Consider the following 16,737-nt stretch of genomic DNA (forward strand, 5'->3'; position numbering starts at 1 on the left):
AGACATGGAAGACAAGTAGCATAAAGGCATAAATATGGGGAGTGAAAGGCGTGAATATGGGGAATGGAGTAAACGAGAGAAGCTCAGTTTGGTGGCATCACAGAGTGTGGGGAAGGGAAATGGTGGCCAGTGAGAATGGAAAGATCAATTAGGCCAGGATAAGGGCTTTAAAACTAAACCGAGGAATTAATATTTTATCTTAGAGGTGATAGGGAGCCACTAGAATTCATTAGATATGGAAGTGACAAGGTTAGATCTGTGTTTAAGGGGAAATTACTATTAGCTATGTGGAGGACATGATGAAGTGGGGAAAGAGAACCAATTTGGAGGTTGTTACAATAATTTAGGAGAGAGTGATTAAGGCCTGAACTAAAGTGGTAGTTTTGTGAATAGAGAGATCCGAGAGATGTGATGAAGGTAGGAATGGCCAACTTTGGTCCATTGACTAGGTATGTAGGGTGAATACGAGTGAGGAGTCAAGGATAATGCTGAGTTTATGAACCTGGGATACTGGAAGGATGGTGATGCCTTCCACAAAAATAGGGATGTTTAGAAGAAGACAGGGTTTGGGGGAAAGATACTAAGTTAGGCTTGGGACCAGTCAACTTTAAGATGTCCTTGGAACATCCTGTTTGAAACAGCAACAAAATTGGTGTTGTGGAACTGAAGCCCAGAAGACAGATTGGAGCTGGAATATAGAAGTCTCTGAGGATAAGAGCCGATGGTGTGTCTGAGCACGTGTAGAGAGAAAAGAGAAGAGGACCTAGGAGCAAGCCTTGATACCCGCAGTTAGGAAGCATGACATGGATGGTGAGCCAGGAAAGGAAATGGAAAAAAAACCTCAGACAATAAAGAGAAGAACTAGGGTTGAGTAGTGTTACAGAAACCCAGAGAGGAGAGTGTTTTAAGTGAGGTGGTCAAATGCTGTAGACAGGCAGAGAATATGGACTGAAAAGAAGACCATCAGCTATGGTGAGTAAGTAACTTATAATTAGTAACTTTGTAGAGAGCAGTTTCAGTTAAGTAAGGAGGTTGAAAGCCAAATTGCAAAGGGTTGAGGAGTAAGAGGAAAGAAAGTCAAAGAAATCAGTATAGACAACTTTTCCTAGGAGTTTGATTGAGAAAGAAAGGAGAGATATAGGATGAGAGCCTGAGAAAATAGAGTCTAGCAAAAGTTTTTTTGTTTGTTTCTTTGGTTTTTTTTTTTTTAATTTTTGGGAGGGGGTATTTTTTTAAGGATGGGAAGACTTAGGCATGTTTGAAGGCGGCAGAGAAGAAGCCAGTAGATAGAGAGTGGCTGAAGATTTAAGAAGGGTAGGCTACATAATGATTAAGGTTGTCATCTACATAATGTGTAGTTCTAGCCACCAATTTGTTTCTTTCTGGTTTTTAATTAGGTTGTTACAATCATCACAATATATTTTTAGAGCACATGAGCAACAGGTTAAAAACCTACAGGTGTACTTTTGGAATGAGCAAACATCACTTCACCAAACAATTGCAAATATATACATACTAATTGAATCTGTTGAATGAAAATGAAAATAGCTTACTCCCAGATGGAGCCTGTGAAACAGCAAAGATCCAAGAGTGAAATCTGAAGGCCCACCATGGGCAATATCCATATAAATTCAACAAATACCATGTTAATCAAGAAGTACCATGCCAGTGGCTGCATCATTTGATTTTTTAGAAACAGAGAGATGGTATGACGGTAATTCAGGACCAGGCCATCAACCACTAAAATTAGAGATGGATTATCCTTAAGGAGCCTGGTCTTATTTATCAATTCAGACTATCCAAGGAAAGAGTAGAAACTACACAATAAATCGCTGCAGATTGTGAACCTTCACTGCCTACCAAATGCATGGCAATATACCACTTATTGTCTTGAATTTACATCCAAAACTCTCTAGCTTTTGTAAGCTACAAAGAAGGCAAATCCTATGTTACAGATACACAACACACTTCAAGATATCCTTGAGAATTCAACAAATAAGCTGTACTGGACCTGGAACCATCATCACAGACAGAAACATTGCCCACAATTATTTGAAAAAAACAAATGTATCTACTCTAGGATATCTCACATAAGTATTAAGAACCCTTAACAACTTTCAGTGTAGGAATCTGAGCACAAGCCATCCATTTGGAGGTATCCTGTTCAGTTGAGAGGGTAAGATAAATTAGTACTTGTTGGCTGTATGCTTCGTAATTCAAGTATGCATAAAGCATTTATATGCCCCACAGGAAGGATGTATAATAAAGAAAATGTCCTTCTGACCTACAGTGTTTGGTTGGGCAAATTTCCCTCTCCATAAGGGTAAGTTAAAAACATGCTGCTTTCAGAGGTCCTTATCTGGTGGGAGCACAGAGCCAACCCCTCCACCTTACCAAAATCAGCCTGGAGGAATGTGAGAGGGACAGACTGGCCTTGAATTACAGTGTTCTTGTTAGCTGTTAACTTTCAATTGAATGGCTTACTTCAAATGGCATACTGAACAAATACACTCTTCTGGCAGAGTGCATAGATTATTTTCTTCCTATCTCCCCCCAGCCTAGCTCTGAGCAATAGGTAATGATTAATCGAGGCTAGGGTGAGTGGATTTTAATTATGAAAATTAATGAGAAAACAAGAACCAGGACTTTTGTTCTGAATTCTACTTAGTTCATGTAAGAACCTTAGGCTATGTGCTCTTTGGGGCAACAGGAACAAGGATGTCCTAAGGACATTCTTGTTCTACATGTAGCCATTTCAAACCTGTTAAAAACATTGATTGGTTTTTTGACTACATTTTTCTTCAGGCAGCTTAAAATAGTGATCATTGGAGCCTGTGCAGAACAGGAGCTGACATTCACTGGGGGTCACATATAATGGGTACCTGGCTCTTTCAAGACAGTCAGTGGCAAATACTTTGCGTCATAGAATCACCAATGTAGCACAAAGGAGGAGAAGAAAAAATAGCCAATTTATGAAACATTGTGATGCAAAGAGTTTTGTGTGTAGGGAGCAAAGATTCATGTCATGGCAAGGTGGCCCTAGAATAACTGCAGGGTAGTTTTGGAAGGCCAATAGCCAAGGTTTGGCAGGAAAAAAAATTAAGTGAGACTGGTTGAAGTTATTAAATTAATTTTTTAAAAAAGAAAAGTCAGGGCAAAGTATGAGAAACATTACTGGTATTGGAAAATTATTCATTTCTTCCTTTTTTCTCTTCATTCTTTTCATTCTCCCTGCCCACAACATTTATTAATTGCCTACAGTTTTCAACTCGTTGGTCTTATAGAAAATTTTAAGTATAATGTCCCATTAAGAGTACTAAGACCCTTGTTAATGACAGGTTTAATTGGTCAGTTAAAAAAAAGTCATCATTATCATCCATTTTGTTCAGTCAACTCTCAAACAAAAAAGATTATATTGATATGATAATAAAAGCAAATATTTCGGCCAAGATGGCGGCTGGTAAGCACGGACTAGAGTGAGCTCCGTACCCGAGTCCCTCCAAAAACCTATAAAAATGGCTCTGAACCAATTCTAGAACGGCAGAACCCACAGAACAGCAGAGGGAAGCAGGGCTCCAGCCCAGGACAGCCCGGATGGTCTGTGGGTGAGCTCTGTTCCACACGGAGCTGGGAGCTGGGAGCTGGGAGCTGGGAACGGAGTGGAGCAGAGCCCAGCCTGAGCGGCGTGGACGATCCAGACCGGAAGCCGGGCGGAGGGGGCCCTAGCGCCCTGAATACGTGAGCAGTTACCAGACCCCTCGACCCACAAACACCAAAGACTGCGGAGAAGGTTAGTGGGAAAAGCTGCGGGAGTGGAAGGAGTTCGCGGTTCGGGCTTCCAGCCCCGGGGGCAGCGGAGGTGGGGCAGCTACAGCTGTTGTTACTTCCGGCTCCAGGCCCACCTGGTGGGGGGAATTAAGTGGCGGATCACAGCAGGGGTGCACAGCCTGCCGAAGATCTGAGCCCAGTCTGGACTGGGGGTCCTTGGGGAAGGAGGAGTGCGGCTCTGACAGAGCTGGCACCTCCCCCCCAAACGTAGAACATAGAACTCTGTAATCTACAAGCAGTCATGCCCCACTGAAAAGCTCAAGGGTCAAGTTAGTTGGTTGGGAATATGGCCAGGACGCGAAAACGCACCCAGATTCAGTCTCAGACTTTGGATTCTTTCTTTGGTGACAAAGAAGACCAAAACATACAGCCTAAAGAAGACAGCAAAGTCATAGAGCCTACAACCAAAGCCTCCAAGAAAAACATGAACTGGCCCCAGACCATAGAAGAACTCAAAAAGGATTTGGAAAAGCAAGTTAGAGAAGTAGAGGAAAAATTGGGAAGAGAAATAAGAAGGATGCGAGAAAACCATGAAAAACAAGTCAATGACTTGCTAAAGGAGACCCAAAAAAATACTGAAAAATACACTGAAGAAAACAACACCTTACAAAATAGACTAACTCAAATGGCAAAAGAGCTCCAAAAAGACAATGAGGAGAAGAATTCCTTGAAAGGCAGAATTAGCCAAATGGAAAAGGAGGTCCAAAAGACCACTGAAGAAAATACTACTTTAAAAATTAGATTGGAGCAAGTGGAAGCTAGTGACTTTATGAGAAATCAGGATATTATAAAACAGAACCAGAGGAATGAAAAAATGGAAGACAATGTGAAATATCTCCTTGGAAAAACCACTGACCTGGAAAATAGATCCAGGAGAGATAATTTAAAAATTATTGGACTACCTGAAAGCCATGATCAAAAAAAGAGCCTAGATACCATCTTTCAGGAAATTATCAAGGAGAACTGCCCTGATATTCTAGAGCCACAGGGCAAAATAGAAATTGAAAGAATCCATCGATCGCCTCCGCAAATAGATCCCAAAAAGAAATCTCCTAGGAATATTGTGGCCAAATTCCAGAGCTCCCAGATCAAGGAGAAAATACTGCAAGCAGCCAGAAAGAAACAATTTGAATATTGTGGAAACCCAATCAGAATAACCCAAGACCTGGCAGCTTCTACATTAAGAGATCGAAGGGCGTGGAATGCGATATTCCGGAGGTCAATGGAGCTAGGATTAAAACCTAGAATCACCTACCCAGCAAAACTGAGTATCATGTTCCAAGGCAAAATATGGACTTTCAATAAAATGGAGGACTTTCAAGCTTTCTCAGTGAAAAGACCAGAACTGAATAGAAAATTTGACTTTCAAACACAAGAATCAAGAGAAGCATGAAAAGGTAATCAAGAAACGGAAATTGCAAGGGACTTACTAAAGTTGAACTGTTTTGTTTACATTCCTACATGGAAAGATGATGAGTATGATTCATGAGACCTCAGTATTAGGGTAGTTGAAGGGAATATGCATATATATATATGCATATATATATGTTTATGTATATATATAAGTGAATGTGTATGTATGCATGTATCTATGTGTATATGTATGTATGTGTATGTATGTGTATATATATATATATGTAAAAGAAAGAGAGCAGACACAGGGTGAGTTGAGGATGAAGGGAAGATAGCTAAAAGAAATAAAATGAAATTAAGGGATGAGAGAGTAACTTACTGAGAGAGGGAGATAGGGAGAGATAGAATGGGGTGGATTATCTCGCATAAAGGTGGCAAGAGGAAGCAGTTCTAGGAGAGGAGGGGAGTGGGCAGGTGAGGGGGGAATGAGTGAACCTTGCTCTCATCAGATTTGGCCTGAGGGGGAATACCATACATACTCAGTTGGGTATCTTACCCCACAGGAAAGAAGAGGGAGGAAGATAAAAAAAAAAATAAAAGGCAGGGGGATGATGGAGTGGAGGGCAGATGGGGGTGGAGGTAATCAAAACAAACACTTTGGAAAGGGGACAGGGTCAAGGAAGAAAATTCAATAAAGCGGGATGGGTTGGGAAGGAGCAAAATGTAGTTAGCCTTTCACAACATGAATATTGTGGAAGGGTTATACATAATAATACATGTGTGGCCTAGGTTGAATTGCTCAACTTCTTAGGGAGGGTGGGTGGGAAGGGAAGAGGGAAGGGAATTTGGAACTCAAAGTTTTAAAATCAGATGTTCAAAAACAAAAAAACTTTTTGTATGCAACTAAAAAATAAGATACACAGGCAATGGGGCGTAGAAATTTATCTTGCCCTACAAGAAAGGAAGGGAAAAGGGGATGAGAGGGGAGGGGGGTGATAGAGGGGAGGGCTGACTGGGGAACAGGGCAACCAGAATATACGCCATCTTGGAGTGGGGGGGGAGGGCAGAAATGGGGAGAAAATTTGTAATTCAAACTGTTGTGAAAATCAATGCTGAAAACCAAATATGTTAAATAAATAAATTGCATTAAAAAAAATAAAAAAAAAATAAAATAGGAAAAAAAAAAGCAAATATTTCTATTGAGTTTTGAGATTTGCAAAGCATTTAATATATTACCTCATGTGATACTCAGCAACAAATCTGTGAGATAGGTGCTATTATTAATTCCCATTTTACAGATGAAGAAACTGATCCTGAAAGGCTAAGTGACTTGCCAAGGTTCACACAACTAGTAAGTGTTAAACTCAACTCAACAATTATTAAGCACCTACTCTGTGCTAGGCAGGGCAGCTAGGTGGCACCATAGTGCACAGATGCCCTCACACGTAATAGCTGTGTGACCCTGGTGAAGTCACTTCACCCTTTTCCTCATCTGTAAAATAAGCTGGAGAAGGAAATGGCAAACCAGTCCAATATATTTGCCAAGAAAATCCCAAATGATGCCACATAGAGTCAGATACTCACTCATACGACTAAACAACATCAACAAACTGCTAGGCATACTCTCAGGGAGATTATCATCTAACAAGGGAGATAGAATCAGACAATTAGGTACAAATAAGATATACACGGGATAAACTAGAGATAAACGCAAAGGGAAGGCATTGACATTAAGGGGGACTGGCAGTGACTGCTTGCAGAAGGTGGGATTTTAGATGAGACTTGAAAGGAAGCCAGGAATTTAGGAGACAGAGATGAGAAGGGAGAGGCATGTTAGGAGGATAGCCAGTGAAAATGTAAGGAGGCAGAAGATGAAATGTCTTGTGTGTAGAACAGCAAGGAACAGCATCAATGGATCATGGTTTAGGGGGAGGGTAGTAAGGTACAAAAGGACTGAAAAAAGGTGGGGAGGGGAGGTTCTGAAGGGCTTTAAAAGCAAAACAGATTTTTGTATTTGATCCTGGTAGTAATAGGGAGCCACTTTGATTAGGGAATGGCCTGGTCAGACCTATACTTGAAGATCAGTTTGTCAGCTGAGTGGAGAGTAGATTGAAGTGGGGAAAGGCTTGAGGCAGGAAGCCTAACTGGAAGGGTACTGCAGTGGTCCAAGTGCAAGGTGATGGGTGATTGATTACACCAGGCTGCTGGCAGTGTCAGGAGAGAGGAGGAGGAATATATGAGAAAGGTTGAGAAGGTAGAATCAACAGGACTTAGCAACGGATTGGATATGGGGCTGGGGGTCTTGTGAGAAAAAATAAGAAGTCAAGGATAACACCTCGACTGGGAGCCTGGAAGGATGGTGGTACCCACAACAGTAATGGGGAAATTAAGAAGAGGAGAGGATTTGGGGGAAAAGATGAGTTCAGTTTTGTACATGTTGAGGTTAAGACATCTATGGGGATTCCCATTCAAGATGGCCAAGAAGCAGTAAGAGATGTGACACTGAATGTCAGAAGAGAGGTTAGGTTCATATAAATAGAATTGAGAATTATCTTTGTAGGGATGATAATTGAATGGATAGAAGTTTATGACATTACCAAGTGAATAGTATAGAGAAAGAAGAGGACCAAAAATAGAGAAGATACCCACGATGTGTGGGCGTTCTCAAAAAGTAGACCCTGGGCAAGGACTACTCACCAGTCAATGAGTTGCCCTCAAGAGCAATAGAATGATCAATAGATCATTAGAATGAATCCCTCAATTAGAATGAATGATCAATGAAATGAGTTCCCCAATCAAATTGTAATTATAATGTACAAACCTTGCTGAGAAGTATACACTTCCCTCAGAGATAGATTGTGCCCTTCTCCCTGGCCATAGAGAAGTCCTCTGATTGGTCCCCAATGAGATAGTTTGCCTCCAAGATGAGTGGCAACCAAGATTCCGTCGAGACAGACTCTTATCAGAAGTATAACCCTTTTCCCATGGTTTACAGAAGTAATCTATAGTAAGCATTTACATTTTTTCAAAAAGTTATCTGTAGCTTTTTGGAAAGCCAGTATTTAAATCCATGGATTTTTTTTCCAGTGAAACTATTTGGCTGATCTGTTAGGACATAATCAGTCATAAAATTCTGGCTTATGTTTAAAGTGTTACTGTTTGTCTCTGTTTATAGGTAAGGACTTTTGAGTAACCCCTACATAATGCATGTGCTCAGGAATATATTTAATGCTGAGAAAAAACAGGGCTAAAACTCAGCACTTAAATCTGTGCTTCATCTTGAGCTAGTACATTGAGTGCTCTGCGCACACAGAAGATACTCTCTGAACACTTGGTGAGAGGTGTCTTAGTCTAGCCATTCTTGTATTAATGACAGTTAGATTTGAGCATTTTCAGAATGTTACATGAAAATTAATTCCTTTTAAGATCAAATCAGAAATTCTTTTATACACTCATAAAATATATACACACATACATACATGCATACATCTATGTGTGTGTATGTGGGAAAAATAGTTTTTCCTCACATAGTTAAAGCTAAAAAAATCTCACGATGATGATAAAAAACCTTAGCATTTACAAAATAGAAAGCAGAAACATAAGATGATAGATACAAAAACTTATTGTGATGTTTTTTAACAGTTTCTTGACAGAGGAAATACAATCGCAAAGATATTTTTAATCAAGTGTAATCATAAGAATTTATGAAACTCAAAATTGCTTGGAACTCTTGTTTTATAATATAAGCTGTTGCCTAACAAGGCAGAGTAAAGGGTGTGAAAATGTACATACAACAGGCCAAAGACTTGTATTTGATTTCAACAAAGCTTTGGTATTTCAGCCCTGTTTTATAAGTAAGGAATTTTGATATTTCTGATTAAACAATATTTCTAAGTTGAGTACATCTCATTTTTTTGTCAATAATAATAGTAAAAGGTTTCCTTTGAGGATTTTCCTCCTAGGAGCACAGGACATACTATAATATGATTTTCTAACTTTTTTGTGGAAACATGCAAGCCAGTTCATTATCATTTTTGGAATGGATTTATACAGTATATCAATTTTTAGAGAAAAATAAGGTTTTCTTTGGAATCATAGAAATTTGGAAATAGTTGAACTGAAAGGGACCAAACAGGTCATTTTGTCCAACCCATCCAGTTGACAGATGAGGAAAGAGGGGCACAAACATTTCTACAAGGTTGACTTTTTAACAGACATATTTCTTTCTAACAGCATTTAGCACAGTGCCTGACACATAGTAGTTGCTAAATAAATGTTTATCGATTAATTGATTGATTCTTTCTTACAGATTGCATTTCTGGCATCTGCATATGCAAGTGGGCAACTGACTGAAGAGAGCTGCTCAGCCCTGGCCGCTATCATGCATTACCTCTATCTTTGCCAGTTTAACTGGATGCTTGTTCAGGTGGGAACCTCATTCCTTTTTCTCTTTCCCATGAATCTCATGGTTCCTCACCCCTAGAATTTGACATGTACTAGTGATATCTACTGACATGTCTACAAACTAGGTTCTTTGGAAGCTAATAAAGCAAATCACAACTCACAAGCTATGCCCTATATCCCCCAAACATCCCTTTTTAATGGTTTTATTGATGTTTGGAGGGGGGGAAAAGTCAAATACAGCAAAGTACTCCATTTAAAGAATCAGCACCAGGCCTAGCAAGAGAAAGAAAGGGAGCTTTGGACATGAATTTGGTGGAACCAGCCTTATATAGGAAATGAGCAAAGCTGGTTTCCCTGAGGTATTGAAAGAAACATCTGTATGTTTGTTTTTGCTCTATCTTCAAAGTAAATGTCCCTCTGTAAAAACTAATTGATGTTAAGTTGCTCAATGAAACTGGAACAATAGTAACTAGCACCTTTCTTAAGATTTCTTGAAATAGTTTTACAGCACTGGAAAACCAGGATTAGATAAGGCCCGTTGGGATTCAATTGGAACTACTTGACCATGCTTTAAATTCAATTCACTCTAGTTTCACCTGATTGGCCAATGACAGATGCCAGCCCAAACCTTCCTTGGTCATTTTTTGGGTTTTGATGGCTCAGAATGAATTTAAATAGCAATTGTTTCTGTTCTAGCCCATATACCTGAAGGTCTTCCCCCCGCCCATTGATTTTTTTTTGAGTAAGTAAAAGAGGTCTTTTTTTTTTGCCTCATTTCTTACCTAGCCTTAATCACTGAATTGTTGTTGCCTCAGACAAACTGAGACTGGGAAGGATCTTATCTTAAAAGGCCAAAGTCTCCCACAGAAATCAGGGCCATCTCCAGTCATCCTGATCTATGTTTTGCCACTGGATCCAGATGGCTCTGGAGGAGAGAGTGAGACTGGTGACTTTGCATAGCTTTGCCTCGTTTAAATACAATTCACTCGCAAGTCAAGACATCACCTTTCTGATGTCATTGGTCCTCTTCCAGAACTAGGACAAATAACAACCAAGAAAAAGAACAAGAGATTATTTACACTTACCTTTTGAATACACACTCAAGCTGAGAAGATTCTTGATCACTCTACAATACCAGTCACTTGTGGCAGGAAGAAAGTTCATCAAGCCTCCCCGTCTTAGCTTGAAATCAGGCAGGGAACATTACATATACTTGTAGGTGGGGAAGAGGGAGGAATAACCCTCCATCGCACAAACCCCAAACCAAAGCCACCCCAAGCTTCCTTGTACTGGCCTGGATGATGCTGGCTGAGCATGCCCCATTCGGGGGCGGAGTAGAGGACCAAGGGGGAAGTTACACGCAAACTCTCAAATGTCACTGCCTAGTTCTGTCACAGGTCTGTAACAGGAAGCAACTGGTGTAAAAAAAATGTTTAAACTTTTTTATAGGTTTGTTTATCTTTAGTCTATATTGTAGGCGAGAGAGCATTCTATCTCTAGATTCAACCCAGAACCTAGATTAGAGACTAGATCAGAATCTAGAGCAGCTAGGTGGTATAGTGGATAGAGTGCTAGGCCTGGAGTCAGGAAGGCTCATCTTCCTGGTTTCAAATCTGGCCTCAAACACTGGGCAAATCAGTCAATACTGATTTTTGCCTGTGTTTCTTTATCTGTAGAATGAGCTAGAGAAGGAAATGACAAATCCCTCCAGCATCTTTGACAATAAAACCCCAAATGGGGTCATGAAGAATCAGGCAACTGCAATAACTGAGCAACAGCAAATATCAAAATTGAAGACTTTTCCCCTAATTCAGCTTGCAAGTTTGCTGGAATTCTTAGGACTAGGCTGTCTCTAGTCTGGAGCCCTCTATTCCTGGGATTCTGATTATACCTGAGTTGTCTCCTTTGCTCCTTTAGAGATCTTGATAGCTCTGGACCCTCAAAATCCTACCTTATCTTGAACCCATTTTTCTTTGGTCTCTTCCTGTTGGAATCAAATTTGCTCTTTGGTTCTACCTTCACAGTGAAGCTCTGAACCTTTGTCTTCTATTGTAGAGTTCCCTGGTCCCCCTAGAAGCAGGTGCCTTGATAGCAAATGCTATTACTTCCTAGTGCCACTAGATTACAGAAGCTCCTTCCTAAAGTCGGCAGTAGACTGCTTTCTGTACCTCTGTCAAAGTCTATGATCCCATTGGACACCCCCTGAATTCTTATTTTGGACCTGAGGATTATATCCAGCTCTCAGATCTTTTGCAGAGCAGAAATGACTAATACATCCTGAACCAAATGAACGATATGCCTTTTGTAGGTTATCTTTGATGATTCACCCTGTCAGATGTGTCCCAGAGGAGGGTGCCCTCTCCAAATCCTATCATTACAATTATACCATAGAAAATAATATTTTTATAGCAACCACATGGATAGTATCATGTGGGCTAAAATTCTGCCTCAGATACTGACTAGCTCTGTAACCCTGGACTAATCAATTAACCACTCTCAGCCTAAGTTTCATCATCTGTAAAGTGAGATTAGTAATAGGACCCATGCCACCTAGTTGTTCTGAGAATTAAATCAGATAATATGTGTAAAGCATTTTGCAAACCTTAAAGTGCTATATATATATATCATATATATATATATATCATATATCTATGTTACTATAATATATAATATATATATATACTATAATATATAATATATTTTTATATATATGTTACTTCTTCTTCTTGTTATTGTTACCAATAATGAGAATTTTTTATAATATATGCATGACAGCAATTTTTTTTAAAAGAAAAACAAAAAAACCCTGAAGTTTTTAGTTTAGACCTGACCTGCTATGAGCCTGCAGTGGGACTTAGATGCTAAAAAGCCAGTGCATTCTCCAACTTTGTTATTCAAGTCTACTGCCCATCATTAAGGAGGTAGTAGCACTATCACACTCTTGGATGGTCAGAACACTTCTGAAACGCTGCATTCAGTCTTCAGCATCATTTTTGAGGGACACCGACAAACTAGAAAACCTCTGGAGAAGAGTAGTTAGGGTGTGGAGAGGTCTGGAGATCATGTTATATGAAGAAAAGCTTCAAGAATGTGAGCATGTTTTCCTTGAGAAAAAAGGAATTGGACTGGGTCATGATGGCTCTCTTTAAATATTTTAAAGGCTATCATGGGAGAGAAAGAAAACCTATTTTGAATAGCTCCAAAGGGCAGAAGCAGCATCAGTGGGTGGCCAGAAGGGAAGAATTTGGCTCAATAGGAGGGAAGATTTTTCAAACACTTAGAGAGGCGAAGCAATAGAAGGGCTGTTTCAAAACGCCATGAGTTCCCCATCACTAGAAACAGTTAAAGATTGGGTAACTGCTTGGCAGGGATAATACAGAAGAGATAACTACACCATTAATGAGGTCAGACTAGAAGACCTCTAAGGTCCCTTCAAATTACATGATTCCATGATGATGGACATGTGAGAGGGGACTGGAGGACCGACACACAAAAAGGAAATTAATATTAGAATTTGGAAGTATAATAGAAATTAGTGTGGTTATGGCTAGTTCATACTTGGTAGGCTAAGTACAATTTTGAAAACTTTAAAATATTGAATAAGTTCAATGTATTTCAGATGGAATGCCACATATGTTTCATGGTTTGTGGTCTGACCACAGGAATAGGAGTCCAGGAGCCTGTGAATTCTAGGTCTTTTACTCCCAGTGCGTTAATGTGTGGTCAGGGTTAGGTTACTTACTCAATTTGTATTTTGCCACATGTAAAATGGGAATTTATATTTCCTTTTAATATTCTGTATGGAAGAAATGCAAATGTATTTAATGAATTAGAGCATTTTAAAAGAGAAGTTAACTTTCTTATCTCCATGTTTGTTTAGTGCAATCCAAAAAGCATTTAGCATCTGCTTCATCCAGAGTCCTGTGTTAGTCATGGAAAAGACAAGCAAACGAGTGAATCAATGAATGGATGGATGAATAAGACCATAAACATCCCTCTTCTCATGGAGTTTGCAGTCTAGTAGAAAGATGCAACATGTGCCCAAACAATTGTAATGTAATGGAGCACAATTAAATGCATATAAGAGATAGAAACAATGGGGTTAAAAAGAGAAAAAAATATTTTTTTGTGGCATCAGTAAAAGCTTTATGGAGAAATTAACATTTGAACAGAATCTTGAAGCATGGGAAAGATTACAGTTGGCAAAAATGCAACCAAACATAGGAAATAGAATGATCAAAGGCAGAGACGGGAAAAGTAGGGACATATGAATAGGGGACAAGTTGTCCAGTTTGGTTGGAGAGTAGTATGAGATGAGGCTAAGGAACTAAATTGGAGCCAAATTATGGAGGGCTGTGAAAGGCAAACTAAGGAATTTGGACTTCATTTTGTCTGTTATCAGGAATGATTAAAAGTTTTTAAGTCAAGGCATGACATGATCAGATCATTTCATCAATTATTCAGTCAACAATCATTTATTAAACCTTCCCTCACTCAAATCAAAGTCAATTGCAAGTCATGTCATCACTTCCCTGATGTCATGATTCTCTTTGAAAACAAAGGACAAAAACACAACAACAATTTATTAAAAACTTACTTTGTTCCGGGCACTGTGCTAAATCCTGGAGATATCCACCCCCCCCCAAAAGAACAGTTCCTATTTGCAAGAAGCTTACATTCTCATGGGGCCCCAGCAGATACAATAATCAGTTTATGTTAGATAGATACAGAGTAGATGGAAAAGTCATCTGGCGGTTGTATGAAGCATAGATTGAAGGCAAGTAAGATACTTAATAAATGTTTGTTGAATTAAATTGAATTCTATTGTTGTTCTGCTTGGTCTTTTTGGGAGAAAACCAGTGCTGTTCAGGAAATTCAGTGTGTCTGTTGTACACAGATGTTGGTATTCTCTTAATCTAGTGCCATGTTAGGCCAAAAATAGGATGCCATGTATACAGGCCACATCCCTAAAATAGAGTATTTTTGAAAGGAAAGAAACATACAAATGAACAAAATTACCATATAAGAAGACATTTTCTGTAAAAGATTTAGAAGGGTTTTTGGTTTTTTGTATTACCTTCCATTCAAATAAAGATATATAATTAATTTTTAATCATTACTATTCTTTTTCTAAAATACTTTTGTTACTATTCTTCGTCTTTATTCCCGCCCCCCCCCCATATTCCCACAATATGTATTAAGAAGAGAATTACAAGTCCCACTCAGGTTTTATACAGACCAGATTTGGGGATAATGTGAGGCCTCTCTTCAGATAAGGACAGAAATATGGAGGAGTAGAAAGTAGCAAAACCAAGTAGCAGAGTGATTGGCAAATGACCTCCAAAGTAATTAATCATGACAAAGATCAGATCATCTCCTAAAAGTCAGCTTTTTACTCTAAGTGAAATCAGCTCAGTAACTAGCCTCCCTTAAAGCTGTAAGGAACCTTCTTGCCCTTGGCCACAGGCTCAGAGAAGATTGAAATAAAGCATGTTCATTTGTTAAGTTTTTAAAATACCCTTGCTTGGTAGAGCTTGAGGGACTGGTTTGATTAAGTATTCATAAAGTAAATAATTTCCAGATGCCTTAAAGTCTCTTTCTCTATTCCGGGTTAAAATTCCGGGGCGAATGGGTGGGGGTTGGGAAATCTTATCATTGTAAAGAGGAACACTCCTAAGTATACCTGTGATGCGTGTTAATTTCCCGAATAGAATTGTAAGTTCTTTGAAAGGACTATTTCTTTTTTGTCTTTATATCTCTAGCACCTGACAGTGTGTTAATCAGTCCAGTAAACATTTATAAAGCACCTACTATGGGCCAGACACCATTCTAAGTGCTGTGGATACAAAGAAAAGTAAGATAGTCCTTGCTCTGCAGGAGCTAGTAATCTAAAGCAAATAACTATGTACTAACAAGCTATATACAAGGTAAATTGGAAATAATCAACATGGAAGGCACTAGAATTAAGAGGAAGCAGGAAAGGATGTCTTGTAGAAGGTGGAATTTTAGCTGAGATGCACAGATTAGGCACTTAATAAATGCTTTGTAATTTATTAACTGGAGACACAAAATCTGTCGAATTAACATAGTTTCCTTTGGCTGTAGAACACAAAGTCTACATATTAAGTAACCTTTAATTTTTGTATAAGTGAAGTTGAATTTGACTACCTCATTTCTATTTTTGTGTATTTTTGAGTATCATAAGTGGCTGCATTGAAGGGGTAAGCTTGAAATCAGTAGTAGCAAAAAAGTGTATTGAGTAGGTTCTCTGTCCATGAACAACTTCTCTTCCCAAATCATTGTTGCTACTTTCTAAAATAATTTTAAACCAGTAAAAACTCAATTATAAGTAGTAGGAGGTTGGCATTTTTATGTTGGCAGATACGTGTAGAAACTGGAAGGATTCTAGGAAATTATCAAAGTCCAATCCTTGTTTTGCAGATGAGTGAAATTAAGACAATAGAGTTGATTTCGACTTATTTGAAGTCGCAGTGTCAGGTGCTTGAGATACAAAAAACAAAATAGAAGCAGTCCCTAACTTCAAAGAGCTTACATTCTATTGGGGGGAAACAACAGGTACCTACATAAGGAAGTGTGTGTGTGTGTGTGTGTGTGTGTGTGTGTGTGTGTGTGATACATATACTTATGAAATGTAATGAAATATATGTGTAGAGAGAACGAGAGAAAGAGCAAGAGAGAGAGAGAGAGAAATGGATGAATGGATGATAGCTAATGTGTGTGTTAGAGTATACTTGATGGTACAAAAACCTGACTTGTTCTCTTTCTTTCTATGCCCTATAGAAAAGCAGCCTGTCAATAGCGAATTATTCAGCTTGGGAGTATAGTATAAATTTTGGCTACCAGATGACACTGCCTTCAGACCACTAACCCAGTGGCTATGTCGAAGGGGTAGTCAGTACATTTGTGTACCTGGCATGTTTGGGCTTTTCTATCTGCTGCAGTTTTCTCTCACTGCTCACCATAAAGTGCTGAAACTACACATGAACGGATCATTTATCCCCCCTTTCACCAGCTAGAACTCTCACAGGCTCATGGGCAGTGATGACCCTAGAAGCGACTTGGGACCCACTCAAAAATCACCAAAAATAGGAAAATACTGGATCTCTGTTATAAGCCGCCATCCATACTTTT

General features: G+C 39.1%; 1 protein-coding gene across 1 annotated transcript in view; it reads left to right on the forward strand.

Moving 5' to 3' along the window:
- Positions 1 to 16,737, forward strand: part of ADGRV1 (adhesion G protein-coupled receptor V1) — a 727,941-nt gene that overhangs the window by 416,025 nt on the left and 295,179 nt on the right. The window contains exon 84 of the mRNA XM_036763404.1: positions 9,491 to 9,607. Within this exon, the coding sequence (XP_036619299.1) occupies positions 9,491 to 9,607 (117 nt within the window). The remainder of the gene's footprint in view (positions 1 to 9,490; positions 9,608 to 16,737) is intronic.

The sequence above is a fragment of the Trichosurus vulpecula genome, chromosome 1 (assembly GCF_011100635.1).
Source record: "Trichosurus vulpecula isolate mTriVul1 chromosome 1, mTriVul1.pri, whole genome shotgun sequence".
Lineage (NCBI taxonomy): Eukaryota > Metazoa > Chordata > Mammalia > Diprotodontia > Phalangeridae > Trichosurus > Trichosurus vulpecula.